The 27,856-nt window shown below is 59.0% G+C and overlaps 2 protein-coding genes across 5 annotated transcripts in view; one reads left to right on the forward strand and one right to left on the reverse strand.

Moving 5' to 3' along the window:
* On the forward strand, positions 1–17,236 carry ADCK5 (aarF domain containing kinase 5). 2 transcript variants are annotated; one of them, XM_023649267.2, is made up of 15 exons: positions 1–116; positions 7,922–8,028; positions 9,067–9,216; positions 14,593–14,668; positions 14,803–15,003; positions 15,080–15,220; positions 15,306–15,419; positions 15,522–15,653; positions 15,722–15,805; positions 15,900–15,981; positions 16,062–16,140; positions 16,234–16,325; positions 16,392–16,644; positions 16,719–16,838; positions 16,919–17,236. In XM_023649267.2, exons 1-15 carry the CDS (start codon positions 105–107, stop codon positions 17,022–17,024), a joined length of 1,749 nt encoding a protein of 582 aa, XP_023505035.1. In that variant the 5' UTR covers positions 1–104; the 3' UTR covers positions 17,025–17,236. The 2 variants fall into 2 exon arrangements, with proteins under 2 accessions (XP_023505035.1, XP_070078703.1); XM_070222602.1 differs by having other exon boundaries at positions 16,719–16,833; positions 16,914–17,236.
* Positions 17,223–27,856, reverse strand: part of CPSF1 (cleavage and polyadenylation specific factor 1) — an 18,198-nt gene continuing 7,564 nt past the window's right edge. For all 3 annotated transcript variants that reach the window (XM_001504997.6, XM_070222601.1, XM_005613366.4), the window contains 36 exons: positions 25,407–25,434; positions 25,176–25,318; positions 24,961–25,041; positions 24,704–24,855; positions 24,469–24,615; positions 24,167–24,306; positions 23,980–24,090; positions 23,799–23,892; positions 23,571–23,658; positions 23,378–23,500; positions 23,242–23,293; positions 23,068–23,162; positions 22,926–23,000; positions 22,764–22,844; positions 22,600–22,689; positions 22,240–22,350; positions 22,021–22,162; positions 21,766–21,944; positions 21,552–21,688; positions 21,300–21,474; positions 21,016–21,222; positions 20,828–20,917; positions 20,594–20,737; positions 20,359–20,511; positions 19,375–19,491; positions 19,211–19,301; positions 19,054–19,138; positions 18,845–18,986; positions 18,613–18,765; positions 18,361–18,537; positions 18,209–18,275; positions 18,084–18,131; positions 17,856–18,011; positions 17,643–17,772; positions 17,414–17,552; positions 17,223–17,335 (listed from right to left, as the gene is read on the reverse strand). In XM_001504997.6, the coding sequence (XP_001505047.3) occupies positions 17,288–17,335; positions 17,414–17,552; positions 17,643–17,772; positions 17,856–18,011; positions 18,084–18,131; positions 18,209–18,275; positions 18,361–18,537; positions 18,613–18,765; positions 18,845–18,986; positions 19,054–19,138; positions 19,211–19,301; positions 19,375–19,491; positions 20,359–20,511; positions 20,594–20,737; positions 20,828–20,917; positions 21,016–21,222; positions 21,300–21,474; positions 21,552–21,688; positions 21,766–21,944; positions 22,021–22,162; positions 22,240–22,350; positions 22,600–22,689; positions 22,764–22,844; positions 22,926–23,000; positions 23,068–23,162; positions 23,242–23,293; positions 23,378–23,500; positions 23,571–23,658; positions 23,799–23,892; positions 23,980–24,090; positions 24,167–24,306; positions 24,469–24,615; positions 24,704–24,855; positions 24,961–25,041; positions 25,176–25,318; positions 25,407–25,434 (4,191 nt within the window). In that variant the 3' untranslated portion in view covers positions 17,223–17,287. The remainder of the gene's footprint in view (positions 17,336–17,413; positions 17,553–17,642; positions 17,773–17,855; positions 18,012–18,083; positions 18,132–18,208; positions 18,276–18,360; positions 18,538–18,612; positions 18,766–18,844; positions 18,987–19,053; positions 19,139–19,210; positions 19,302–19,374; positions 19,492–20,358; positions 20,512–20,593; positions 20,738–20,827; positions 20,918–21,015; positions 21,223–21,299; positions 21,475–21,551; positions 21,689–21,765; positions 21,945–22,020; positions 22,163–22,239; positions 22,351–22,599; positions 22,690–22,763; positions 22,845–22,925; positions 23,001–23,067; positions 23,163–23,241; positions 23,294–23,377; positions 23,501–23,570; positions 23,659–23,798; positions 23,893–23,979; positions 24,091–24,166; positions 24,307–24,468; positions 24,616–24,703; positions 24,856–24,960; positions 25,042–25,175; positions 25,319–25,406; positions 25,435–27,856) is intronic.

Raw genomic sequence — 27,856 nt, forward strand, 5'->3', positions numbered from 1 at the left:
CGCCGCCGGGGCGTGCGCGCGTGCGCACTGCGCCTCTTCCCGCAGGGACTCCTGGGCTGCGGGTCGCGGCTGTGCGCCCTGCGGGAGCGGAGCGCTGCTGGAGGATGTGGCGACCGGTGAGCCCCCGCCCGCGCGGCTCCGCGCCCCCTGGCCCGGCCCCCGCAGGCTCGCGGGGGAGTCGGGGCAGCTCTCCGATACCCCGGCCTGTGCGGGTGCGGCGGGCCTGCCGCCAGCGCCCCGGAGCCCGCTCCTCCTCGGAAGCGGGTTCGCGTGGTGGGAGCCTTACCCCCGAGCCGGCCTCTCGGAGCGCCCGCCCCTGCCCTGCCCAGGGCCGGCTCCCCAGGCCACGGACCCCCTTCGCCCTCTCCCGGCCCGTCTGCCGCAGACCCGCGCTCCGGACGGCCGGCACCCGGGCTGGAGGCCCTCCCCGCCTGTCCCTTCACCTGCTCCCCCGAGGGCCCTTCGCCTGGTCACCGGCCCGCCTCCGACCGCCCCGAGCCGCCGCCTGGCCCCCGCCTTTGAGCAGAGGGCTTTGTGGGGTGGACGCGCGGCCGTCTCTGTGGGCTGCCCCGCTCGGAGGCCGCGCCCCCCAGGTCTCGAGAAGCCCCTCTCTGTCAGGCCCCCCTCGACTTCTGCCTGGCCCTCGCTGCCCTCCCAGCGCCTGCTGCTTTGGATCCTGAGAGTGCAGCGGCCTTTCCCGTGGTGTGTTCCGGTCGGGCCTCCCGTTTTGCGGCATCTCTGCAGTTAGCATGGGCACCTTCCAAACCAGGTGTCCTCATCAGGGGCCCAGATCCTACCCACTCGCTCCCCAAGAATCTAGCCCTTTCCTCATAGGTTTCGAGCTAGAGAGGCTGGTGGGGGTTCATCAGCATTTTCAGCTTGGAGTCTTCTGCAGAGTTTGTGTTTTCCTAGTAAGCCTCTCGTGGATCCAGATATTAACAGTACAGACGAATTTCCACGAACTCTCGTGGTTATCAGGGAGCAGCTCCATTGCACAGGGGCGTTCTCTGAGCTGAGATGGTGAAGCTGGGTTAGTCTAAGAGTCAGGCAGAGAGCCACCGGGTCGGCCGTTAGTACAGCACTTTACAGTTTATAAAGCTTCTTCGAATACTGAGGTCACTTCATCCTCCAGAGAACTTGGGGAGTGGACAGGCAGGTTTTAGCCCCTGATTAGGAGCTGCTCATAACTAGTCAGTGGAGTGGGCCAGGTAGGCTTCTGAGTCCTGGCTGGTGTTGAGAGGGTCACAGACCCTTGGGACAGAAAGGGGCAGGGCGCCCTAGTCATGGTCCCCAGACCACCGCTCCTGGGCCCGATTCCCAGTCTGCCGCTTGCTAACCATGAGAACATTTCTGTGCCTTGGTCTCCTTTCCTGCTGAGGTGCGTGGGGCTGCTGGCCCTGTCATTAAACTGCCCTGGTTCTTGTCACCTCTTTGTACTTTTTCTGTTTCAGGTCTCGTCATGAGACTCAGCAGTTGCTTCTTACTGCTTTGCGTGGTTTGTCCATGCACAGTGACTTTTTGTCTCCCTTCTAATCTGTCTCTAATCCACAGGGTGTTAGAAAAACACACAACTCAGCTTGTCCCTAAAACGTGAGCACGTGCACTCATGGTTCTGTCTTAAAGTACACACAGATTTTGTGAGCGTTGTAATATCTGAGTGTTACTCGGAGCTCTTGTTTGCTACTTTATAGGTTGTTAGCTGAGTTGCAGATGAACGCTCTGTGTCTGCAGACAGACTGTGCACACACTGAGAAAGCCTGAGAGGCTGCGCTAGGGGAGGCGCGTCTCATCTTGTCCAGACTGGAAGGCTTTGGGAGTGAGAGGAGTGCTGGGACAACAAGTGTAGACCAGGACGGTCCCAGGCAAGCCAGGGTGTGTGGTCACCCTGGCGCGAAGGCACTGGTGTGCGGGAGAATATCCTGGGGACCGGCTTCTCTCTGTACCTGTTTCCCAGCATGCTCTGGTGCTGAAGCCTTGGGTGTGGTTTGGGTTATATGTGATGTGGTGGAAATTGCCCTGGACTATTTCCTGGAAGGTCTGGCTGCAGACTCTGCCTCACATTTATAGCCATGTGACCTCTTTGGGCTTTGGGGATGTCTCCTGTGTGATGGGGATAGTTTGGGGAGCACTGAACATCCCAGACTGGAAGGAACCAGGCACTTGAACAGCCCTGTGGGCCCTGATCGGGGTTCTGTGGCCTCCTCCTTGGAGTCCTGTTCCGAGCCAGGCTGCTGCCATCTCTTGCCTGACTGTAGCCTTTGCCCCTTGCTCAGCTTGCACTTTCACTTGGGCCATGGGGGGTCCTGGTTTTTCTGTGCTTAGCCACCATTTGTCTCAATTCAGCAAGCATTCATGAAGTTTCTACCTCACCTAGCAAAGCACCGTGCTGGATCCTAGAAGTACAGAGGTGATTGAGAGGAGGGCCTTACTCAGTCTGGGGGGGAGACAGACCGTAAACTAGCAGTCACACGCCTGTGGGACCAGGACGTTGAGAGAGGTATATACAAGGTGCAGGAGTGAGGGGAGTGTGGCGAGACAGGAGTGGTGCGAATCCGGTTGGGGCGAAGGGCATCCCAGACAGGACAGCAGCCTGGAGAACAAGCCTGGGCCTGGCTCTGCTTGGGGTGTCCAGGATCTACCAGAGAGATCTTTGCCAGGGAGCGTGAGTGAGGATTCAGTGCTGGGAGATGAGTCGGGGAATGAGATGCAGCTGGAGCTCCGACTGCAATGGCGGTTCCTAAGAAAACAGCAGAGAACTCTTACTAGGGACTGTGGTCAGGAGCCAGCTGTTACTTCTCTGGCCTCACCCGGTCTGAGCCTCTGTACACGGAGTACTTGGCACTGTGTCGACCAGGTGCCCAGAGGCTGTGGACTCTGGTCCTCAGCTTCCCCAGCAGAGCTCCTGACAGTGGTGGGCAGTTGTCAGGAGGCTGGGGGCGCAGCCAGGTTCTCATGCTGTAGTGTAAAATAATTGAGATTTAGCATTCTCCTCTGTAAAAGAACCGTATGTTTTGACATGAAGATGATGTTTACAGTTATTTGTTAGATAACTTGACTTTTTCTCATGAAACCCTTGCTTATCAATGGCTCTCGGGGACAATGTGCTCTGCTCTGTGGCTGTCAGACCCTCCACCTTGAGGGATTTCACTGCACGCCAGTTTGGGAATGTTCTGTGCTTAGCCACCGTTTGTCTCAATTCAGTGTCAACCGCGGAAGCAGTTAGACTCGGGTTCCACTCCCAGCTTTGCCAGGAGTTTTAGCTGTGGATCACGTGAGAAAGTAAGTGTGGCAGTCGCCGCTGTAGGTAATGCCCACCTTTTGTTGAGTACCTGTCATGTGTGGGCCCTGGGGGAGGTCCTGTATTTCCACCACCTCTCACCTTTCCAGCCTTGCAGGTGGACACTGTTACCTCCTGTTTGCAGACGAAAGGTGTCGGAGAAGGGCAGCAGCCAGGTACAGGGTGAGGGGTGGAGGGACGTGCAGCCCAGGCCTGTCCAGCAGGGGCTCTGCACTCGGGGGGTTCTGCCTTGCTCCGCGGCACCCCATCAGCGCAAGGGTGCTTTGCGTTATGCACCGTCCGTACGTTCTGTGCCGTTACACTGGGGCCACCAGAAAACCTCAGGGGCCACTACTGGTTGGTGCCTGGCCAGGGCTGGGCTGCATACACCTCTCCTTTGGGGGTGCGTCCTCACTGTGCACCCCTCCGGGTCTCCCTAAGGGACCGTGGGCCTTCTCCAGGTGGCGAGCCCTCTCTCAGGGGCGCCCTCCTCACTCGCAGTCTTCTGCCGTCTCTAAGTCAGACATACCCGGAGCACATGTGTGGCTCCCTCCTGCTCAGCCCTCATGGGTATCCGGGGAGTCGTGAGAGGCTGGTTCAGCCCGTAGTCTTGGGGCAGCTGTGCTTGGTCCCGAGCATGTTATGTTCCCTGCCAGCCCTCGCTTCAGCGTTGGCGCGCACAGCCTCTGAATCGTGAGGCCCTGTACTCTACTCCTAAGTCGTGGATCTTTCCTTTCCTTCTGGATGCTAACGATACAAAATAATTATTGTCTGTCAGCCTTGGCCTTGTTCCTTGTTCCCTGCAGTGGTGCAGCTTCTGAGTCAGTGAGCCCCGTTGCAACTTTGCAGCAAACCCTACTTTGCTGCCCTTTCAACGCTGCTGAAAGTAGGGGGCAAGTTGTTGGGAGGAGGGTAAGGGCATTGGGGACCAGCAGACGGCTTGGCACAGTGAGGAGGAGGAGGGCCTGGGGGAGACTAGTGGCTCCTTGACCCCAGGGTGACCCCAGCATGCACCTCTGCACACACTCCACAGTGCTTGTGTGGGCGGGCACCGCGCCAATGGCTTTGCAAATGTCAGTTCACCTGCTCTGGACTTTAACAGTGCAGCGGTACCTGATTTATAGACAGGGAAACTGAGGCCCAGAGAGGGAGATAACTGACCCATGCTGCGTGGCTGGTAAGTGCTGGAGCCCAGATTCCAGTTCCAGCCTGAGAAGTCTGGGTCCAGAGTCTGCCCCGCTTTCTCAGCCTCTGCTCTACCTGAGTCTCCGGGGTGGGGTTGTCCTGGGCACTGACATGTTGAGCAGCGTCCCTCGCCTCTGTCCACTCGATGCCAGGAGCACCCCTTCCCCCAAGCTGTGACAACTGAGAGTGTCTCTAGACAGAACCAGATGTCCTGGCACAGGACCGCTCCAGATGAGGCCCCTGCCCTGCCCTCGCTGCCTCATCTCTGAAATGCCACCTTTCTGGTTGTGTCTTTTTTTTTTTCTTAAGATTTTATTTTTTTTTTCCTTTTTCTCCCCAAAGCCCCCTGGTACATAGTTGTATATTCCAAGTTGTGGGTCCTTCTAGTTGTGGCATGTGGGACGCTGCCTCAGCGTGGTTGGATGAGCAGTGCCATGTCCGCGCCCAGGATTCGAACCAACGAAACACTGGGCCGCCTGCAGCGGAGTGCGCGAACTCAACCACTCGGCCACGGGGCCAGCCCCTGGTTGTGTCTTTGAGTAGCGTAGCAGATACTTGCCACCTCTGATTATGAAAACCTTTAAATACAAGGACAAGTTGACAGAGTGGTATCAGATATTTAATAATCCAGATACCCACTGCCTAGATCTATCCATTATTAATATCTTGCCCTGCTTGTTTCTGTTTCTATTTGAAGGTATATATTGTGTTGTCATTGGACCATTTGAAAGTAAGTTACAGACATTTTGACACATAATCTGTAAACACTTCAACATGCATCCCCTAAACAAGGACATTCTCTTGTGTAGTCATGGTAAATTTATGGTGCCTAAAATACTAACAGTGACTCCCTAACCTGTGCTGTCCATATTCAGACCTGTCTGTTGTCCCAGAAGTGTGTGTTGTAAATGCTTCCTTTCCGATTGGGGTCTGGTCAAGGTTCGTGCTTTGCACTTGACATTGGTCTGTCTAGCCTCCTAATCTACAACAGTCCTCCTACTTTTTTTCCCCCATAACTTGTTAACTTCTTGTTATGAAAAATTGCAAATATTTACAGAAGTAGAGAGAATTGATAAATGACTATGCCCAGCACCAGTAGTTCCCAACTCATGGGTCCTATTGACTTCTTCCTGAAGGGGCCAGGCCATTGTTTGGAGAATGTCCCGCGCTCGGGATCTGCTTGTTGGAGTGTTCTCAGGGTCACTGATAAGGAATGTTGAGCACCGGTGGCCGGCAGCTGGCAGCTGTTGTCGGTTCTGATTCAGTGGGCTTGTGGTCTTGCCCAGATCAGAGTCACAACAGAATCCTCACTGGCCAGAGGAGCAGGCAGCTGGTGTAGACGGCCTCGAGGCACTCCTGGCTCTCAGGTGCCAGCCTTGGTCATCTTGCTCAGCTCCTCACGCTTGCCCTGCATCCGCTTAACTCCGTCACCCAGCCACCCTCCCTGGGCCATGGCTCTGCCCAGGGCTCCAGCCCCCTCTGAGTGGACACTTGCCCCCCGCCCCCCAGTGACCTCCACAACACATCACCCCTCCCCGCGGGAACCTCCGGGGCCCCGGCTGGCTGCAGCTCACTTTGCTGCCCACCTTTTCCTTTGGGGCAGCCACCACTCCCCTTCCTGAGCACACATTATGTCTCTAGCCACACAGGCCTGGCTCCTGCTCGGAAACGCCCTGTGCTCTCCTGGGTTCAGGCCTTCACTGATGCCATGCCCTCTGCCTAGAAGACCCTCCCCAGCGTCCACGTGGAAGTCCTGCTTGCTGCCAGGTCGCAGGATCCCTCCCTCCCTCAAGCCCCGTGCTGTCCTGGTGGCCCTGTGGCTCTGTCTGCCTCTATATGTGGTCCCTGGTCACACACAGAAACCACCAGCCCCTGGTCCTCGCAGGCAGGGTTGCTTGCTGGGCGTGTATGGTAGGAGATGTGGAATTGGGTGAGGAGTGCAGGGCAGAGTCTGGAGACCTCCTCGCAGAGAACAGGCAGGGTCTGGACAGAGCTTGGGCAGAGTTACCTCTGGGGGAGGGGCAGGCAGGGCTGAGCCCTCCTGGCACAGCTGCTTGTTGTCACAAACCCTTGTGTGATGTAAGGTGGGAGGTAGTCGGGATCTCGGCCTGGAACGAGCCATCCTGCAGGCGCTGACTAATGTTCTGAGCCGCTGTCCACCACCTGTGGTCACAGGTGCCTGTTCACCGGCCTCCTCTTCTACTGTGGCCAGGTCAGGTGTGTGGACCAGCAGGGCAGCAGGGTGGGTGGCTCCTCTTGCACAGGAGGCTGGAGCTGTGGACCCCTGGGTCTCTGCCTGCTGCTGGCCCCCACCTCCTGTCTGCCTGTGGCTGCCTCTCTTGCCTCTGGATGGTTTTCCTTGAGGATCTGTACTCGCTGCGTGTGGCCTTGCTGAGCAGAGGTTTACTGTCAGCCCTTGTTCTCCTCTTGGGACAATAGGTCATGGACCTTTTCCTCTGACTTTTGCGTTGTTTTGGAGTCCTTGAAATTGTCTTCAGGGCTGCACACTTTGGCCAGAAAGTGATTGGAAAGTCAGGTCCTTATTTGACCCGGTGTTCACAAGAATAACGTTAACATCAGTGCCGCGGGTTATGACTTACTAGGCACAATCTTTTTTCTCTAAAAACTAAGCATTTATGGTTGGGGAATTTGTGCTTGAGGAGCTCGTAAGACCTCATAATTCAAATAGGATTGGGAGACCGAGGTTGCCAGTTTGCTCGGGAGAGCTGTGACATTGCCCTGGTCGCTAAGATAGGGCAGCACACTGTGCGGAGTCACCCTGGTACTTTGCTTCTCAGGTCCTGCTGGCTGTGGCACGTCGTCCGCTCGGCCTTCCCCCCGCGTCTCCAGGCAGAAGCTTTCCCGGGCTCCACCTCTAGGGTCTTAGTGTGTCGAAGTTCCTGTGCCTTCATTTGCTTTGAGAACAACCGCCTGCACGAGGGGTGTCTTTCCTGCACCCGTTCTTCCACCTTAGCGTCTGACATCTTCTTTCTGAATGTGTGATTAAGCATTCTGACATTCTCTTTGGAAACGCAGAGTGCCTTTCCGAGGCTGCTGGGCAGTGGTCTCAGCAGCAGGAAATAGTAAAGGATAGGGTCCCAGTAGAGTGGCAGGGGCAGGGACCAAGGGGACATTCAAAGGCAGGGTAGTTCTAATGGCCTGTTGAGGTGTGTCTGAGGCAGAAGCTCCTGGTGCAAACTGTGTGTAGCCTTCTCTTATGTGACACTTTGACCTCAACCTTGCTCTCAACAGGTGGAATTGTCTTGCATTGCTGAGTCAGACCTGTGGGCCTGGCCCCACGCATGGGCTGCGGGAAGCACTGACCTTCTTTGATGACGTATTTGGGCGGAGGGTGGCGAGAGGTGCAGCTTGCCCCTCAGATGCATGCCTTTGTGGATGCCGGGGAGCAGAAGGTGTGTTCTTGCCTCGTCTGACCCCTGCTGTTTGCTCACTTTGCAGTCACAACTTTGCCACTTCCACTCTGCTCTGCTGCAGAGCGGGCTGAAGCCCTGGCCGTCCCCTGCTGCCTTCTTCAGGAGAAACCTCTGGGTCTCGCCTGCAAGGTGGTGAGTTCTCCACAGCCACAGGCACCCTTCCGGGCGTGTGCTTCTCAGCAGGCAGGCATGGATGACCTCTGCTCTGAGGCCCCAGGCTGGACCTTCTCTGAACCCCCACCCTCAAGACAGGATGCGTTCGCTTCTCAGTGCGGTGCGCTGGGATCCACGACCGCCAGGGTTCTGACCTGGGACTGGAGTTTCAGGGGCGGGACCCCCTGACAGCACCATCGTGAGCAGATGGCAGCTGGAGCCGTGCACTCCCAAGAAGACAGTGATGGGTTCAGAGTGCAGGAGGGTGGGACTGCTGCATGTGGGGCCAAAACGGGGTAGGAGCAGCAAGCAACGCAGGGAGGAGGGCCCAAGGCCTGCAGGCAGTGGGCAGGATGGGGCGGTAGTGAGGGGGGAGGCGGCTGGAGCGAGGCTCAGGCCTGGCAGAGCCGCGGGCCGGGAGTCGCCCAGGTGCTCCCTCACTGCTTGCCGACCAGGGCGCAGACACGTGACTGGATGCTGGGGCGCCTGCTGGATTCAGCTCCCACTGGGTTCAGCATGTGTGGGGCTCCTACTGGACTCCTTGTCTTGAGCTCTCACCTTATTCAGTGTGTGTTATCTATGTCTTACCCGGGCTCTGCTCTCTTGACACTTGTAGTCCAGTTGGGCCGTCAGCGAGGTGGACGGTGGTTGTAACCCTGTATAGTATAGGTGGCCCTGGTCCCATGAGGATCCCAGCCCTGTCCTTGAGCTGCTTCCCATGTAGCTGAGGAGCCAGTTTCTGCATCCACTGGCCCCTTGGAGTCTGGTGTCTGGGGTGTCTGTGGGGCTCAGGCAAGGCGACTTGGACACGGTGGTCAGAGAGCACTATGCTGACCACACATGTGCCTGGAACTGATGTCACCTGCAGAGGCTCCTGACGCAGCTGCAGCATCCGTGGGGTTGGCCAGGCTTTGGCCGTGAGTGCTGTGCAAGCTCAAGGGAGCAAATCCTGCAGAACCCAGGCCAGGTGGGGGGCACAGATGGGAACTAACCTGGCTGTACAACTGTCTCCACCAGGTCCTTGAGACCCCAGCCCCTGTGGAAGAAGGCGCTTTCTGCCACGGCGGTGGGGGTGCCCCTGCTCCTGGGAGTCCGCTACTTCATGGCAGAGCCGCAGGAGAAGAGGCGGATGCGGCTCGTGGTAGACGGTGTCGGGCGCTTCAGCAGGTAGGAGGGTCCGGGTGGTGTGGCGTGGCTTTCTCCCCTGCTGAGTCCTGTCTCTCAGACACATGGGGCCTCGAGGGGCCTGGGAGGGGCTGCAGGGTTTTGCTGGGAACTTTCAAGCTACCTTCCAGGCATCCTTGTGCTGCCCGGTGGGGCAGCCGAGCATCGCAGGGTCCACACGGGCATAGTGCAGAAGAGCCGTCCTTACTGGCCACAGCCTCCACAGACCCTTGACATCTGCCTTGACCTGTGAAGGGCAGGGGAGGTGAGCCAGTACCTCCCCCACCTCAGACTTCTGCTGGTGGGCAGACAAGCAGCTGCCTCCTCCTCCTCATCTTCCCTCTTGCCCCGCAAGGAGGGTTGGCATCCAGACAGAGAGGTTTAGGGCTAAGAGGGAAGGGCTGCCATCTCACCTTCCCTCCCAGTGGGCTGGACTAGGGGTGGGTGATGTCTGCATATTAACATCAAGGCTGCCTTAAACTAAAGGCGCTTTTCATACTCCTTTGTCTCCCAGTGCAGGATTCTGGGGGGCAGGGGTGATCTTCCTCTTGGAGCAGCGTGGGTCGGCATCCCTGCTCTGGTCAGACCCAGGAACTCCTACAGCCACAAAGTTCTGAGAACCAGCTCTTGGCATTGATGAAGCCTCAATTTACCCAGACCCACTGTTGGGCTGGGAAGTGCACATACATGAGACCTCAGTTAAGGAGGCTGCGGGGGTGGGTGCCCCACTCCACTGGCTCCGGGCACCTGCTCCCTCTTGGCCTAGGTCAGTTTCTCAAAGGAAGGGTTAGGCCTGCAAAGGCCTTCAGACTCTCAACCAGAAGCTTCATTAAGATTTACGCCAGTGGCGGCCCTAGGTGGGCAGGTGACTGAATGCTTGACCCCTTCCTGCCTTGTGGACGAAACAAGCACATGACTTCTCAGCTCACTGGTGGCAGTGGCGCCCCTGCTCTGGCTCCCAGGGTGTTCAGTTGATGGGCTTGCCTGGAACTCCTGGTTGCCCTCGGGGCAGGTTCTGGGCAGTGGCCTCTGTGTCCTGCAAGGTTGTCCAGTCTCCATACCCCTGAGGTGGATGAGGGCAGAGCCTGGAGTCGGCTCTGTCTTTTCCGTGACCCTCCACTGTGTAGGACTGTGCAAGACTTGTGGGGACTGTGCCTATGCAACCTGGTTGTGAAATGCACACTTGACAAGTATTGGCTTGTCTCACTTTCTGCTGTTTCCCGTGTTAGATACCCCAGCAGCAGGCTTGGCCTGCCTGCCTTCTCTGCTTCCCTCCTGGGAAAGTTAATTTTCACAGCTTGCTTTAAGAGGCTGAGCTGGGATTGGAGGGAAAGGAGCTAGAACTACTGTTCTCCCAACAGTCTGCACGTTCTTGTCAGCTCGAAGTCCTAACAGTTGCCAGGACGGACAAGCCTGATGGAGCATCCCTGGCTGGGTACAGGGTGACCGCAGGGCCACACAGCATGTCCTGGGTAATGGGGGCCCAGGAAGGAGCACAGTGGGGAGTAAGTCAGGACCAGCTCACCACGCGGAGCTGGCGGCTTGTTCTGTTGCACGAGAGCGGAGATCAGAACACGTCCTGTGTGCCCAGGCTCTCAGAGATGGGGTGGCGGAAGGTTTGCATCAGGGCCCTGGCTTCCTTCGTCCTTATTTAATTTTAATTTTTAAATCTCTGTGGGCTTTGCCTTTTTTTTTTTTTTTTTGACACAATTTCAAATGTTCAGAAAAGTTGCAAGAATAATACAAAGGAACTTTTTTCTTCTTGAAACATTTGCAAATAAGTTGTCAACGTGCTCCATTATCCCTGAAATCTTGAGTGTATTTCCTAAGCAAGGACATTCTCCTCCATAACCGTAATCAAGAACCATCCATTATGTCCCTGTAACCCTCAGACCCCATTTGTGTGTAACCAGGTGCCCCAGCAACAACCTTTTTAATACAAGGATCTGGTCCAGGGTTCACGTCTAACCTCCCCCAGTCTGGAGCAGTTCCCCAGTGCCCCCCGACTCTCATAGCTAAACTTGAGGTCCAGGCCTGGTCTCCCAGACCCCCACATCTGCCTAGGACTTCTGACAACAGCTGCAAGTTCTGGGGGCCCAGCAGGCTGTGTCACTTCAAACCACTCGCTACAAATTAGGGGGTCCCCACAGACTCCTTCAGTTTTTGATAGTTCCCCAGGACGACTCACAGAACTCAGGAAGTGCTATGCTTGCGATTACGGTGCTGTTATAGCAAAAGGGCACCAGCCAAAGGAAGAGATGTGCAGGGTGCGTTCCGGGAGGATCCCAAACTCAGACTTTCCACGTCCTCATTCTCCTTACCCTCCTGTCGTCGATGTGACAGTCCATTTGGATTAGCCCCCCAAGCTTCGGTGTCCAGAGTTTCTGTTAGGGTTTCATTACGTGGGCACAAATGACTGAGTCATCAGTTTCATAATTGAACTGTCTCCAGTCCCCCATCCTCCCTGGTTTGGCTGATACCACTTGGCTCAGAGCCCCAAAACTCTAATCACACGAGTGGTCTTTCTGGCTGTCAGAGCGCCGTGTTAGCACAGACAGTCAGGGCCCATCATGGATCACAAAACTGCTGTCACTGAAAATGCCACAGATTGAGAGGCCATCTGCCAAGAGCTGGGGCAAAGGCCAGACCTCTCCTCAGGTGAAGGTAATTCTTCACTACACAATGACCTTGACACATTTGGAGGCTTATAGGCCAGTAATACTGCACAAAAGAGGTCAGCAAACTATAGCCAGACATGGCTGCTGCCTGTTTAATAAATGAAGCTTTCTTGGAACCACAGCCACGCCCATCCGCTTACATGAGCCTGTGGCTGCTTCCACTGTAAGGGCAGTGGAGACCGCCTGGCCCATAAAGCCTAAAGTATTTGCTGTCTAACCTTGTAAAGAAAAATCTTGTGACCCCTCTCCTAGAAGGTCCCTCAGTTTGGGTTTGTCTGATCACTCGTAGTTAGATTAAGTTGGTGCGTTTGGGCAGCAATAGCACAGAATTGTGTTCTCTGGTATCTCTGGGGTGGCACATGACTTCCGTTTGTCCTGTTAACTTTTGCCACTTGACTTCCTTGTACCTTGAATTAGGTCAGTGTTCATTCCCATCCCTGCTGTCCACTGGCTTAGTTCCTGCCTATATTTCTTTGGGCATTCATTCTTACTGTGATAGTCACCAAATGGTGTTTTCTAATTCGACTAATTCCTTCCACATTTGTTGATTCGTGTACTACTGTGAGGAGAGATTTCTCCCCATTTATTCATCCCTTCACTTATTCATGTCAGTCTGGACTTGTGGGTTTGTACTTTATTCCATGGGTTGCTCTCTGTTGCTGTCACTATCATTTTTTGCTAAGAATGTTCCAGGTTTGGCTTGTGGGAGCCCCTTCAACCTGGCTTTTGTGACCCTTTTTTATTTTTATTATTTTTTTGTGAGGAAGATTCACCCTGAGCTCACATGCTCTCTTTTTGCCTGAGGAAGATCAGCCCTGAGGTAACATCCATCCCAGTCTTCCTCTATTTCGTATCTGGGATGCCTCCACCGTGTGGCTGATGAGTGGAGTAGGTCCATACCCGGCATCCAAACGCACGAACGCAGGCCGCCAAAGCGGAGCGCGCAGAACTTAACCACTCAGCCACGAGGCCGGCCCCCCTTTTGAAAATTTTTTAATCTCCAACGTTTTATTATAAAAAGCTTCAAAGATACAGCAGAGTTGGAAATGCTCTACAGTGAACCTAGATTTTACCGTTAACTTTTTCAATCCTTTTGACGTGTCTTTTGAGCATTCTATTCCTTCTGGCACACAGGATGCTCCAGGCCCCTCTTGTTCTCTCCCAGCCCTAGAAGCTGCTACTCTCCAGGGAGCCTGGCTCCTAGGGGTGGAGAAAGGTCTCAGGGACCATGACAGGGCGTGCTCGCATCACTCGGGCTGTGTCTGCTTCTGTGGACTAGAGTGAGGGGTGTTTCTGTGTGCACATGTGCGCACTCACCCTTACATGTGCTCATTCCTGTCTCTAGTCATAAATGTCAGCCCTGCATCCACACAGGTGCCTCCCATTGCCAACACGCATTGCCGTCCCCCTCCAACCGGGAGAAACCTGGCTGCCCTCGCCCTTGACTTAGTGACTCACTTGACGAGTTGCGCTGAGCGCAGCCTTCACCCCACTGCCATCACCCCATCACCCCTGGGCAGACCCTGTGTGGACTGAACTATTCAGGAAGGAGGGAGGCCTCCCCTTTGGGCCCCCAGGGAGCTCAGAAACCCTGCTCCTTGCTCACCTGGCCAACACGCGCCCCCTTCTTCAGGCGACACTGTTTGTCCCCTGTGTCAGGCTGGGGGTGAGTGGGACAGACGCAGTCTGTGGAGCTCAGTTTGGCAAGTGTAAGGCATGGGCCGACCTCACTGCTCCAAGACGCCTGATCTCCACAACTCTTGGGAGCAGCATGTGCCCGGCCCGGGCAGCAAACTGTCCGAATCCAGCAGCCTTTTCATTCTGGTCCCTCCTGAGGTGGAGGCGGCGAGGAGCAGGAGACAGCTGAGAGGCAGGACGGAGAGGCTCAGCTTGGACTGGTGGCCCAGGTCCTCTCAGGGCTGTCTTAAGGAGCAGGAGCCACACCCCTGTCAGGAAGGCCCAAGGGTCTGGGGTCTGCAACACTGGAGGCCTGGATTCTGGTCCTGGATCCTTCCCTCTCCAGACCCAGGGCTGCTCATCCATAGCCTGGGGCGTGGGGAGTGAGGACCCCTGCTGACACCAGAAGGGGCTTGGACCTCCAGGACTGCACAGGCCATGCTCTTGGCCAGGAGAGCAGTTGAGTCCCAGCTCTGAGACTCAACTCCCTAGGGGCTCCTGTCCACAGGTGTGTGGAGGGCACCTGCAGAGGGCTGGCAGGGCCCAGTCTGGGGGAGGTGGCTGAGTGCGCAGGAGGCAGGAGTGCAGGGGGGCCTGGAGTGAGGGCGCATCTGCAGACGGGAGCTGGTAACAGAGTGCCACCTTGGCATCCCATCAGAGCTGTGCCAGGTCTTGGGTGGAATTTTTTATAATGAGTGTTACAGAAGAATGAAAAAGAAACCACACCTGGTGGTTAGGGCTCGAGACCCCATCCCAGCTCTGGCCCTTCCCATCTGTCCTGGGTGCCCATCAGGGTGCGTGCAGGGACTGAGGGGTGGTGTGGATGCAGGCTGTCCATTCTGCAGACCAGGGGCCGAGACTGACCTGCTGTCAGTGCTGTCCTGAGAGCATGGAGGCTGGACCGGGACTCAGCAGCCCCTGCCACGTGCTCACAGTGGTCTGAGGGGCTGGCAGGGGCGGGGCCAGACAGGGCAGGATCTGAGATGAGTGCCTGCCCAGGGCTGAAGGTGCCCTCTGCTGGCAGGTCTCTGAGGATCGGCCTACAGATCTCCCTGGACTACTGGTGGTGCACAAACGTCATCCTGCGAGGGGTGGAAGAGGTTTGTCCCCGCCACCTGGGCCATAGCTGAACCTGTCTGCACTCTGCAGGGGGGTGGGGGGAGGGCTGGAGGAAGCGGGGCGACTGAGGAGGCACACACCTGTCCCCATCCCTTCCCTCTATGCCTGTGGTCAGAACAGCCCGGGGTATTTGGAGGTCATGTCTGCGTGTCACCAGCGGGCAGCCGATGCGCTGGTGGCCGGGGCCATCAGCAACGGTGGCCTCTACGTGAAGCTGGGCCAGGGGCTGTGCTCCTTCAACCACTTGCTGCCCCCCGAGTACGTCAGGACGCTGCGCGTGCTGGAGGACAGAGCTCTCACACGTGGCTTCCAGGAGGTGAGCCCTGCTGAGGCTGGGAGGTGGGGGCTCTGGCAGTGGCCCCCACGCTTCTCCAAGAACCCTCTCCTGCCAGGTGGACCAGCTGTTCCTTGAAGACTTCCAGGCCCCACCCCACAAGCTGTTCCAGGAGTTCGACTACCAGCCGATTGCCGCTGCGAGCCTGGCCCAGGTACACCGAGCCAAGCTGCATGACGGCACTGCCGTGGCCGTGAAGGTACGTGGGGGGCCTGCCTGGCACTGCAGTGGGCTCAGGCCGTGGCAGCGGCTGCAGGCCCTCCCTGCACCCTCACCTCACACAGGTGCAGTACATTGACCTGCGGGACCGCTTTGACGGGGACATCCACACCCTGGAGCTCCTGCTCCGGCTCATCGAGTTCATGCACCCCAGCTTCGGCTTCAGCTGGGTCCTGCAGGTAACCGCTGCCCACAGGCAGGCTGCAGTGAGCAGCATCCTGCACATACTGGGGGCGGGTTGGCCCCTGACCTGGACACTTGACTGCCTGTGTGGCCCCCAGGACCTGAAGGGGACGCTGGCCCAGGAGCTGGACTTCGAGAACGAGGGCCGAAATGCTGAGCGCTGTGCACGGGAGCTGCAGCACTTCCGGCACATCGTGGTGCCCCGTGTGCACTGGGACACGTCCAGCAAGGTGGGCTGGGCCCCCTCCTGGGTAGGGCTGCCCAGGCCTGCTAAGTTCAGCCTCTTGCTCTCTCCCAGCGCGTGCTTACTGCTGAATTCTGTGAGGGCTGCAAGGTCAACGATGTGGAGGCCATCAAGACTATGGGGCTCGCAGTGCAGGATGTGAGTGGGCCATGTGCACGGGGCATGGGGACGAGGGAGAGGTGAGTGGGCCGTGTGCACAGGGTGATGCAGCGTGGTCCTGTTCGCTCCTCAGATAGCAGAGAAGTTGATCCAGGCTTTTGCTGAGCAGATATTTTACACGGGCTTTATCCACTCTGACCCCCACCCTGGCAATGGTAGGAAAAGCCCCAGGGGGTGGAGGTCAGGGGTGGGAACTGGGGGAGTGGTGATATAACCCTGAGTGCCATGTACCCAGTTCTGGTGCGGAAAGGCCCGGATGGGAAGGCACAGCTGGTGCTGCTGGACCACGGGCTGTATCAATTCCTGGATGAGAAGTAAGCTGGGAACCCAGGGTCTGGGGTGGGTGCTCACCCTGGGGCTGGCCTTTCCTGCCCTGGTGCTCTGGGCTCACTGCTGGGCCCCCACAGGGACCGGTCAGCCCTGTGCCAGCTGTGGCGGGCCATCATTCTGAGGGATGACGCCGCGATGAAGGCGCACGCAGCCACACTTGGGGTGCAAGGTGAGGCTGGGGCATGCGGGTACACAGGCATGTAGGGCCCACAGCCCTGGCTCAGCCCACCCCCAGACTACTTCCTGTTCTCTGAGGTGCTCATGCAGCGGCCTGTGCGCCTGGGGCAGCTGTGGCGGTCGCACCTACTGAGCCGTGAGGAGGCGGCCTACATGCAGGACATGGCGCGGGAGCACTTCGAGGACATCATGGGCGTGCTCAAGGCGCTGCCTCGGCCCATGCTGCTCGTGCTGCGCAACATCAACACTGTGCGCGCCATCAACACCACCCTTGGCGCCCCCGTCGACCGCTACTTCCTCATGGCCAAGAGGTGGGTGCTGTGGGGCGCCTGGGGGGTGAGGAGGGCGGGCAGGGCTGGGCCAGGCTGACTGTGTCTCCCTGCAGTGCGGTCAGGGGCTGGAGCCGCTTGGTGGGAGGCACAGCATACCAGAAGGTCTGTGGTGCCAGGCTCCTTCGCCAGGTCAAGGTCATCTGGGAGACGTTCAAGTTTGAAGTGGCCCTGAGGCAAGTGGACAGGAGGGGGCCAGCGGGTGGGGGACCAGGGCCTGCTGCCCACCAACCTGCGACCCCTTCACCCACCCCAGGCTGGAGACCCTGTCGATGCGGCTCACCGCCCTCCTGGTTCGAGTCCTGGTCCACCTGGGCCTCATGCCGAAGCCCGAGGGGCTCTATGAGTTCCTGGAGACCTAGGGAGCCCAGGGCAGGAAGACCGCAAAGCCTGCCCAGGGCCAGCAGTGCGCCCAGCCTCAGGCCGATGGAGCTGGCCAGGGCTGGAGGTGTGGACGCCATAAAACCTGGGGCATTGAAGCAACCGTGTCCTGAAGTGGGGGGCTGTGGGGCTCTGACCACGACTAAGGCAGGAGGCCCTGCAATGACCACATGTTCCTCTCAAATCAAACAAATCTTTTTCCTCATGTTTTGTACAAAAGGGGCGTGGGGGCAGCGTCCAGGGTCTAGAAGTGGGCGGTGACACGATCTGTTTCCAACAGGTCATCCAGGATCTGTGGGGAGAGGGAGTGGGGTAAGAGCGGGGTGGGCTGAGGGTGGGTGAGGGCAGGGTGAGGCTGTGGCTGGCTCACGATGTCGGGCGTGGTGCCGATCTTCTTGGCCAGCTCGCCGCGCTCCATGGTGCTCAGGTACAGGTAGCGGTTGAGCAGCTCCCCATCCAGGACGTTACGCACAGCGTTCTGTAGGATGCGCCGGTCCACGTGCAGCATCCTGGGGGAGGTGTGTGGGCAGTGGGGAGTCAGGATAGACCAGGGGTGGGGGGAAGCAGGAGGGGTGGTGGCAGACTGGTGGGACAGTCACCGGAAGGCACGGGGGTTGAGGCCGGCGTGGTGGGGCAGCATGGTGGTCAGTGCGTTCTGCAGCATTAGCAGCCGCCGGTAGGTCTTCTCCTGCATGGGCAGCAGGAGCCCAATGCCGCCGTCCAGTGTGGCTGTGGGGAACAGTGTGAGCCTGACCGACCCCTCACCACACCCCGGCCTGTTCCTCCCTGGCCCCATCCTCCCTGGCACTCACCGAACCACGTGATGTGCTTGTTCTCCCACACAACTGACTTCTTGCTGGGCCCCTCGGCAGCCCCCCGGCATGGAGTCCTCCAGAAGGTGTTCACGTGGGCACCCACATGGAAGTCCGCCCGGCGCAGCAGGCGCATACCCCCGAAGCTCTCCTTGGCTGGGCCAGAAGGACCTCAGGTCACTGCCCGCCCAGCCTCCCGCCCAGCAGAGGGGAGGAGGGAGCACTCACCTTCCGGCAGGTACATGTACACCATGAGGTTGCGGTCGCGGTCAGACACTGGGGAACAGAGCCCAGAGTCAGCCCCAGCCATCCCCAAAGTCTCAGGCACCCTAGCCCTCAGACCTTGCACTCACCCAGGAAGCCCAGCTGGGCGTTGTCCACCATGAAGTCCACGCTGTACACTTCTAGGGGTTTGGCATCCTGGGGAGAGGGAGGGAAGGGACTTCAGGGTCAGCCCTGGAGCCAGCACCCACGCCACACACACCGCTCAGGCCCCTCCGGGTACCCGGGACACGAGGCTCAGCGTCTTGCTCTCCTCCTGGTAGCGCAGCAGTGAGATGCTCTTCATGACGTCCGCAGCCAGGATGAAGTTCTTGACGCTGATCATCTGGTGGATGTAGAGCTGGGTGTCGATGAAAGCCATGCCCGTCAGCTCACTGGCCCGTAGGCTCCACAGGAAGATCTAGGGGGAGGGGGTGGGCAGTGAGTGGTGGGCAGCAGGCTGACGCAGGGCAGGGCGGGGGGAGCAGGGGCACACCTTCTGGCCAATGGCCGACACCAGGTGGCCATTGCAATGGCACAGCGCAGTCACGGGGCCCTTCTGTTCCTTCTCATACAGGACCTTGAACTTGTTCTTGGTCAGGGGCTGGCCAGGCTCGGGCACCACCTCAATCACGTCCATGATCAGAATCTGCCAGGGGTGGGGAGCGAAATGTGGGGACAGCACAGGGGATGCTGGGCACTGCCTGCCACCACCCCCAGCCCCTTACCCGCCCGCGGCACGTGACCTCCTCCCCCTGCATGAGGCAAGTCCCAGCGGCCACGTAGCCCTTGAGGCCTGACACGGTCTCCTCACTGCGCAGCGACACTGTCTTCATGCACGTCACATGCTCCCACTCCTCCAGCTCGATCCTGCATGAGGCTGGGTCAGGATACAACCCTGGGCCAGCTGCCAGCCCCCGCCCAGGCACAACCTCACCTGGCGTTGGGGATGGCTTCCCAGCTGACTGGGGAGATGAGCTGGATGGAGAAGGCCTCCTGCTGGGGGTGGATGTACCGGTCATCTGCAGGGACAAAGGGGTGACAGTCAGGGTGGGGGAGCCCCAAGAACAGGCCCAGCTCTGGGCGTCTCGCACCTCTCTCGATGGTCTCAAACTCCTTCTCCTCGCCCGTCATGCGCGGGATGCGCGTGCATGGTGTGTTGGTGCTGGTGGCGACAGCATACACCTGGGGGAGTGGAGGGTGTCACATGCCAGAGGCCAGGCCCAGAAGGGCCCCGGCCTTGGTGGAGGGGTCAGACCTTGGACTCCACGTGGTAAGCCACATAGTGGGCTGTACAGCGCAGGGGGATCTTCCTGACAGGCCACGGGGCATCGTAGGACAAGTAGGCAGGCAGGACGCTGATCCTCAGCTCGCCCTAGGGGCAGGGGGGAGGGGCTCAGTGAGGCCTGGCATCAGGGAAGACAGGTGACCCAGGCCTCCAAGGGCTCCCTGGGATGAGCTCTCAGCTCTGTTGGAGTGGGGTGGGCAAGGGGCTGCTGTGTCCACGTGAGGCCTGAGAGAGGCCGCAGCTTGCTATCCTGTGCTTTGTGGGCTTCCGGGCCCTTCTCCCAGGCTCGCCCAGGGCTGGGACGCTGGCCACAGCTGTGGTCTGGGCCAGGGCAAGGCAGGGCCAGGCCTGGATGGCGTTGGGAGCTGCAGGCAAACGGCTGCCCACACACGGGCCACACCAGGCTCTGACAAACAGGCAAGGGAGCCCCTGCCAGAGCCCAGAGTGATCTCCTTCACCTGTAGTCCTAAGGGCGTGAGCACCTGCAAAGCACTTGCCACACCATCACTGAGTCCTCAGAGTGGCCCAGGGGGTCACTGCTCTTATCTTGATGTCAAGGAAGAGAAAATTGAGGCTCAGATCAGGTGAGAGCCTCACCTAGAGTCACACAGTGCCTAAGGGGCAGAGCTGGAGTTGAAGCCCACAGAGCAGTCACTGGACCCCAGCTGTCCAGGCAGGTGCCCTGGTGGGCTGCAGCCTCCACTCCCAACTGCCCCGTCCTCAAACCTCCCCCCAGTGTGAAGCCCCAGGTTTCACCTCCTTGGCCTTGACCCCCCTACCCTCTATTTACCCCCAATCCTCTACGTGCAGCCCAGGGTTCCCCCTGTCCCCAGCCATCGAAGGCCTCCCATCCGGGGCCCCAGCACCTGGTCCTGCCTCCGGCAGCACTGACAAGTGTCAGAGGGAACCAGGCTGGGGCCACGTGAGGCTCCACCAGCCCTGGGGCCTCCCTACCTGTCTGTTGAAGTACAGGAAGCCTCGGGGGCAGTTAACATTGTGGAATGGAGCAAAGGAGTCAATGGGGCCATCAATGCCCATGGGGTGCAGCCGCAGGGCCCCTCGGCCGGTCACCAGGAGCCAGTGGGGTGAGGGGCCACAGATGAATACCTGGGGGAGGGCACCATGAAGAGGCTGCTGGGAACAGGCCCCATCTGCCCCCCTCTGGACTCCCGTCAAGCCACCAGCCTACCCCCGAGTAGCCATAAATGTCCTCAAAGTAGCGGAACCGCGCCACGCGGCCGCGGGCCCCAACACCCTCCTCGGCGCCGCCGCCTTCTGCCTTCTTCTTGGACGGCTTTGGCTTCTTCTCACGGAAGTTGATGTTGTGGGGGACCTGGGGCAGGGGCTGCCGTCAGGGCCAGATTCTCCCCTGCCCCTCCCTCAGCCCCGCCCAGCTCGGCTCGGCCCGGCCCGGCCCCGGCACCTTCTTAAAGCGGACTTTGAGGTTCCCCTGGCCGAGCTGCGAGTCGTGGGGGAAGGCCTCGTAGATGAGCAGCTCCTGGTCCACGTGCACCTGGGGGGCAGCGTGGGGTCGTCAGGGAGGTGGCTGCAGTGTGTGGCCACGGGGGGCAGGGAGGGGTCAGTGAGGGGTGGCCACTGGCCTGTGCTCACCAGCAGGTAAGGCCTGCTCTGGCGGCTCCCCAGTGCCACCAGCAGCACCTCCTTGACGAGGGGCAGCTCGCCCTGGCGCGTGGCCTCCTCCTTTCGGGCCTCGCCCTGTGTGGTCGGCTGACCGAAGGAACTGTCTACCAGGACCCGCTGCCCCACGGGAAAGTTCTTCACCAAGAACACCAGCCGCCAGTCAGGGAGCTGGTAGATCTGTGGGGGGAGTGGGGTTAGCAGGGGCAGGTGGGGTTGGGGGCAGGAAGCTGCGCTGGGCACAGGGCGCCACCCACCTCCATGGTTCCGTTCTCCCGCACCAGCAGACACCAGTGGGTGGGGTCGGCCCGGAAGGGGGTGGGGTCCCGGTCTGCAGGGGGCTGGCTGCTCCTGCGGGCCTCCTCCTTGCTGGGGCTGAAGAGGGAGCCCGAGTCCCCGTACAGCATCTCCTCCTCATCATCCACTGTGGGGCTGGGGGCCGGCAGACTCGTCACAGGCAGCCTGCCGCAGAAGCCCAGCCCTGGCCTGCACCCCGGCCCTCCACGCACCTGGTCTCCGAGCCCTGGCCCTCCGCCTCCAAGCCACTGCGGCCCCCCAGCTCATCGCGGGCCCCTCCCAGGCGGCTCTCGGTGGTGAACATGCCGCTGACATCACGGTACACGCAGAGCGTGATCACCTTGGACTGCTGCAGGGACGGGGGCAGGGGTCAGTAGTGGGCACGGACAACGACCCCAGGCCCCAGGGATGGAGGAGGGGGCCTACGTGGTGCAGCGGGGGTTTGTGCAGCGCCAGGCGGTGGTGGCGGCCCCCATATGAGTCGCTCTTGAGCAGGAACATGGTGACATGGCCCTCAGCACTCATGATAACCACGTAGGGGTCGGCCACAGCACACTGCACGATGGGGGAACCCAGGTCCACGGGGATGAAGTGCAGCTGGTTCACTGAGGGCACAGGACGGTCAGCACAGGGTAATCAGCATGTACCACCCGCGGACACCGGCTCTCCCGCCCAGCCCACCTCCTTCCAACAGGCGGATGCCGAGCGGCGACACTTGCACGATGTAGCGATTGTCACCGATATTGCCAGCAAAGACTGTGGGGCCCTGCGTGGCAAAGCCACTGGTGTCCAGCTCCATGATTTCCTGCCCCGTCTGCAGGATCTGTGGGCAACAGTGGGTGAGGTGCACTCCTCACCTGGGGGAACCCTGCCCCACACTGCCAGACCCCCACCCCTCACCATAGTGGAGTCTTCCCGGCTCAGAATAAGGAACCCATGTCTTCGCCCGTCATCATCTGCTTCAGGAGCGCTGGGCTCCTGCTCTGTCCCCTCACCCTTGGGGGTCTCCTCCTGTGAAGGCAAAAAGAGCAGGAAGCCCACTGCCCAGCCAGGCATGCTTGGAGACAAGGGGAGACTCTCAACCCGGACAGACCCCACGGCCAAGTCAGCGCAAGCCAGCAGATGCAGTGCCTCAACCGGCACAGCAGAGCCCTGTCCCGGGCCCAGCTGCCTCCAGGCAGCCCCCACACAGTCCGCAGGGAGGGCAGTGAGGGGTCATCCGCCCCCTTGGGGCCTCCCTGACAGCCCAGATGTTCCTACCTGCTCCTTCCGTACAGGGGCGATGACCGTCCACATGTCATAGCAGCCAGGAAGTTCAAAGGTTGTCACCACCTGGGGCCGGATGCTCTTCTGGAATGACAATGGGGGTATCAGCCCACCCAGGTTGCACCTAGGAGGCGCCAACCCCACCCAACCCCACACACCTGCAGCACTGACAGGGCCCCATTCTTCCCGTAACCGGAGCACACCACGATCTCCAAGTCTGGCTCGGGGCTGTTCTGAAACTGCACAGGGGCTTGGGGTGAGGACGGGACTCCGCCACTGTGTGAACACCATCCCCCTCCTCTTCCCCTCACCGCAGGCACCTCTTCAGAGAGGAAGGCGGGCTCGCCCATGGCCGCGTTAGCACAGGGTCCGATGTTGAGGATGCTGTCACACACCTGCAGGCACAGCAGTGGTAAGGCGGGCTGGCCAGGGTGGGGGTGCCCCCTCTGTGCCCAGCCTCACCTCAAAGGAGTAAGTGGCCAGCTGTGTGCCAGACTGGGCCTCGCTGCCGTACACCTCGATCTCATCCACCTCGTCCTGTGGCACCGACTTGCCCCCTGCAGCACGTGGAGAGCCTGTCTGAGCCCACCCTGGTCACCCAGCCCTCGGCCCTCCCCATCCAGCCCCAGCCCTCACCTGACCAGCCCACTGTGGAGTCCACTCGCTTCTTCTTTGAGGGAGGCTCTTCCTGTGAGGCAGGAGGGAGCAGTGAGCAGCCCTCTGAGGCACCCCTGCTCAAGGGGTAGTGTCCTGACAGGCCCCAGGCACCTACCTTCTCAGCGGCCTCGCGGACAGCACTGGCTGGGGGCTCCTGCAGCTTCTCCGTGTACTTGAGGAGGAGGGAGTTGCCCAGGCGAGAGCCAAGGAACAGGTACCCGGGCTCCATGGTAACCATCTGAGGGTGGGTCGGCAGTGAGGGTGGGGCCAGGCCCAAACCCAGGGCCCCCCACCTAGTCCCAACTCACACTGGTGGTGAGGACACTGGCGGCAGCCTTGTCGAAGTGGAAGGCGCGGACGCTACGCATGCCATCGGTGATGAGGGTCAGCACGTAGCTGCCGGGAGTGGGGACACTGAGCTGGGGGCAGGGCTCACCAGGGAGGGATGCTGAGGGGGCAGGGCTCACTGGGGGGACACCGAGCTGGGCATAGGGGTGCTGAGGGGGCAAGGCTTACTGAAGGTGGGGAGAACTCACATCTCGCCACCCTTGAGGGAGATGACCATCTTGTCATAGGAGATGAAGGCCGCCTGGGCACAGTCGAGAGTGATCCGCACGCCCTCCTGGGTGCCTGGGCAGGACAGTCAGAGGGACTCACTAAGTGCCCCATCCCTGCCCCCCAGACCCACCCCTCAGCCCTGCCCCCACCCACACTCACGCAGGGGGAAGGCAGTGGTGCCGGTGGTGAGGCTGTTGAGAGCCACGCCGTATGGAGGGACACTCTGGTTCAGGTACAGCAGTGAGTTGACAGCAAAGACCACCACCCCACCTGAAGGTGGACACACAGGTAGGTGAGGCACAGTGCCCTCCATACTACCACCCCCCCACACACACGCAGCCCTCACCTATGGGCTTGGGCACAGCAAGGGCCTGGGTGCAGTCGAAGGGCAGGCTGGTGAGGGACCAGATGACAGGGTGGACCTTCTGCGTGATGTTCAGTGAAATGGCCACGATGGAACACGTGTCCTGCCGCACAGCCACCCGCCTGGGGCCACAGCAGGTGGGTCAGTCAGGGGGCCAATCACAGTGCTCCAAGGGCTGGGTGGCAGGGTCCTGACCCCACTAGGACCCGCCTCAGCATCTCCCTTCCCTGAGCAGGCCCCGCCCCAGGTTGAGGCAGCTGCAGCCCACAGCAGAGGCCCCTCACCCAGGCCAGGTCTGGTTGGGCTCGAACAGGATGAGCAGGGTGGGCTCGTAGTAGCCGTGCAGGAACTGCAGGTCAACAATGTTGAGAAGCTTCTCGTCCAGGGCCCGCACGTCGATGATGTAGCTGGGCAGGAAGCTGGACCTCTGCCTGGTGGGCAAGGGGCTTCAGTGGCCAGAGGGGTGCAGGGAGGAGGGAAGTTGGGCTCAGGCAGCCCCTCCCCTGCCCCAGCACTCACCCCTCACCCATGAGCCCCTCGTGCTCCTCAGCCAGGCTCTCCCTCCGGAAGGGCAGGACCACCAGCCGCGTGCCGTAGATGAGCATGGCCGCACAGCGCCCATCGGGGTCCACCCGCACCCGTGGCGTGTGCACATTCTGCACAAACCCGTCCTGGGGGCAGAGGGGCATCAGGCCAGCCACAGGGCAGGAGACCCCAGGGATGCGACCGGCTGGGGCTAGAGGGCGGGGGACAGTGGTGGGGAGGGGTGGCCCTACCCGCAGCTCAGGCTCCTCAAAGTAGTGCAGAGACAGGGTCTTCAGGTCATGGGTGCCTGGGTCATACTCCACCACGGACAGCTGGGATGGCGGAGTGTCAGAACAGCCTGCTCACCACAGCCCTGCCCAGCACCACCCCCTACAACCCACCACCGTGCCCCTGACCCCCCAGCAGGCCTCCCCCACCTGCTCCCCCCTCCAAGCGCACCACCCACCTTGGCATCCTTGAAGCTCAAGAGCAGGGCATCCCGCTTGGCGCCCGCCAGCTGCACGCTGGCCATGGACATGACGTTGCCAAAGAAGGAGAAGGAAGCCACGAGCTCCAACTTTTCTCGGTGCTCCCGGTGGGCCTTCCCCTCTGGGGGAGAGGCCAGTGGGTACGGGTCTGGGCCCCGCACCCCAGCCACCCACACCCCCAGGTGTGGGGCAGCCACCCCTGAGCTCACCTGCATTCCTGTCATTCTTGGTTGGCGCCTGGAGGGAGGAAGAGGGAGGGCAGTAAAGGGCCACACTGCTGCCACCAGCAGCCCCACTTCCCGGAGGGATGACGGGAAAAGACGGCCCAGGGCCAGCACTGCCACCAGCAGCCCCACTTCCCGGAGGGACGACGGGAAAAGACGGCCCAGGGACAGCACTGCCACCAGCAGCCCCACTTCACGGAGGGACGACGGGAAAAGACGGCCCAGGGCCAGCACTGCCACCAGCAGCCCCACTTCCCGGAGGGACGACGGGAAAAGACGGCCCAGGGACAGCACTGCCACCAGCAGCCCCACTTCACGGAGGGACGACGGGAAAAGACGGCCCAGGGCCAGCACTGCCACCAGGAACCCTGTCTGAACCCTCACTGCAGTGGGGAGCATGCAACCAGGCACTTCTGGAGATAGCCGTGCACACCCCAGCCAAACGTGCACAAACTCGCACTCACACCCTGGGCCCCCAAGGGGCCACAGGGCTCCTCCTCAGGAAGCTCCCCTCACAGCTTCCCCAGCAGCCTGCCCCAACGCTGGGAGAACGCCAGCCTGGCTGTGCCTCCACAGACTCACGCCTGGGCCCGGCCACTGCGCAGGTGGCACTTTACAAGCTGGGCTTCCAGCCTGAGCCAAGGGCTGCCGCTAGCTGCCAATTACAAGTGACTGCTCTGAAGAAGGAACCCTCAGCTTGGCTGACAACGAGGGGGCCCCGCTGAGCCTGGACTGGGCATGCGGGCACAGAATGACCCCAAGGCCGGGGCGGTGGCCCTCGCCCTATCCCATGTCCTGCCGAGTACCTTCCCCAGGGCAGGAGGATGTCTGGACCGAGTTACACAAACTGCAGAGCCTCTCTCATCTTCGGTAATGAAACCGGAGTAAGCGTGGCCACCTTCTGCACCATGCAGAGGGTGGGTGTGATCACTGGCTACATTCAGTTGCTCATTTTTCTTTCATAGAAAAACAAAGGCTCCAAGTCTCATTACCCTTTCACGATGATAACAGGCTGTTTGTTCTTTGCTACTAAGTAGTTATTTAAAACAAACTGACAAACACATTTATATGTCATCTGTTCAAGGCAAAGTTTTAATAATGAGTAAAAAAAGGTCCTTTTTAATAATACACTTGTACTATGGGGAAAGCATCCTGAAAAAAGCTGCTTGAGATAAGCCATATAATTAACTCAATAAGAACAGAAAGGGCATTTTATACACCCAATACCTATTTCACAACCACAAAGAAAACCCTAGGCCAAGGATTTTGCCAGAGAATTCTATCAAAAGTTTCAGAAATAATGGTAAACTTCAAGAACACCAAAGAAAACAAAAACAAAACAAAAACAGCCTGACCCCAGGCTGACGGCACCTCCAGCACCAACAGTGCACAGGCAGGTGAGACAGGAAGTTACACCAAACTCCTCAAAATACCTGCAAATGAGCCCAGTGACATGCGAAAAGCACACTACATCACAACCAAACTGAGCTATTCCAGGAATGTGAAACTAGTTTACCACAAGAATGCCCGTCGCTACGATTCACATACTATCAAAATTAAGAAGAAACGTGTGTCGTTTCAACGGATATAAAAAAGCATTTGATAAAATCCTAGACCCATTCATGATAAAAATTCTTAGCAACCCATGAATGCAACTTCCTTAAGTGAATAAAGGTTATCTACGCAACACTGCACTTGGAGGAAAACGGATCGGACCAGCCCAGGACACACGGTCTCCCCTTGCCAGGTACAAGGTCAACACACAGAGACCAACTGCACCTCAGTACACCTGCAAGACAAGAGTGAAAATGCAAAAGGATTTTAAGAGATGCGTGGACACAGTCAGATGGACTAACATACTATTGGCATCCTGGAAGGAAGGAGGGAGGGAAGGACAGAATCAATAAATGAGGAAATGTTGACCAAAAATTTTCCAAAACTGATGAAAAGCATCAATCCACAGATTCAAGAAGGTCATCAAATCCCAAAGCAGGATAAATACAAAGAAGACTACAACCAAGCACATCACAGTCAAAAGACAGAAAAACAAAAACAAAACATCTTAAAAGTGGCCACAGGAAAAAAGAGACGTCACCTTCCTAAAAGCTGGTTTTGAACGGATACTGTACAAGCCAGAGACCGTTGAATAACATCTTTAAAGAGCTGAAAGAGGGGGCCAGCCCCGTGGCTGAGTGGTTAAGTTTGCGCGCTCCGCTTAAGCGGCCCGGAGTTTTGTTGGTTCAGATCCTGGGCGCAGACATGGCAGCGCTCATCAGGCCATGCTGAGGCGGCATCCCACATGCACAACCAGAAGGACCTACGACTAGAATATACAACTATGTACCAGGGGGGCTTAGGGAGAAGAAGAAAAAAAAGAAGAAGATGATTGACAACAGATGTTAGCTCAGGTGCCAAAAAATAAAAAACAAAATAAA

Source organism: Equus caballus, chromosome 9, assembly GCF_041296265.1.
Source record: "Equus caballus isolate H_3958 breed thoroughbred chromosome 9, TB-T2T, whole genome shotgun sequence".
Lineage (NCBI taxonomy): Eukaryota > Metazoa > Chordata > Mammalia > Perissodactyla > Equidae > Equus > Equus caballus.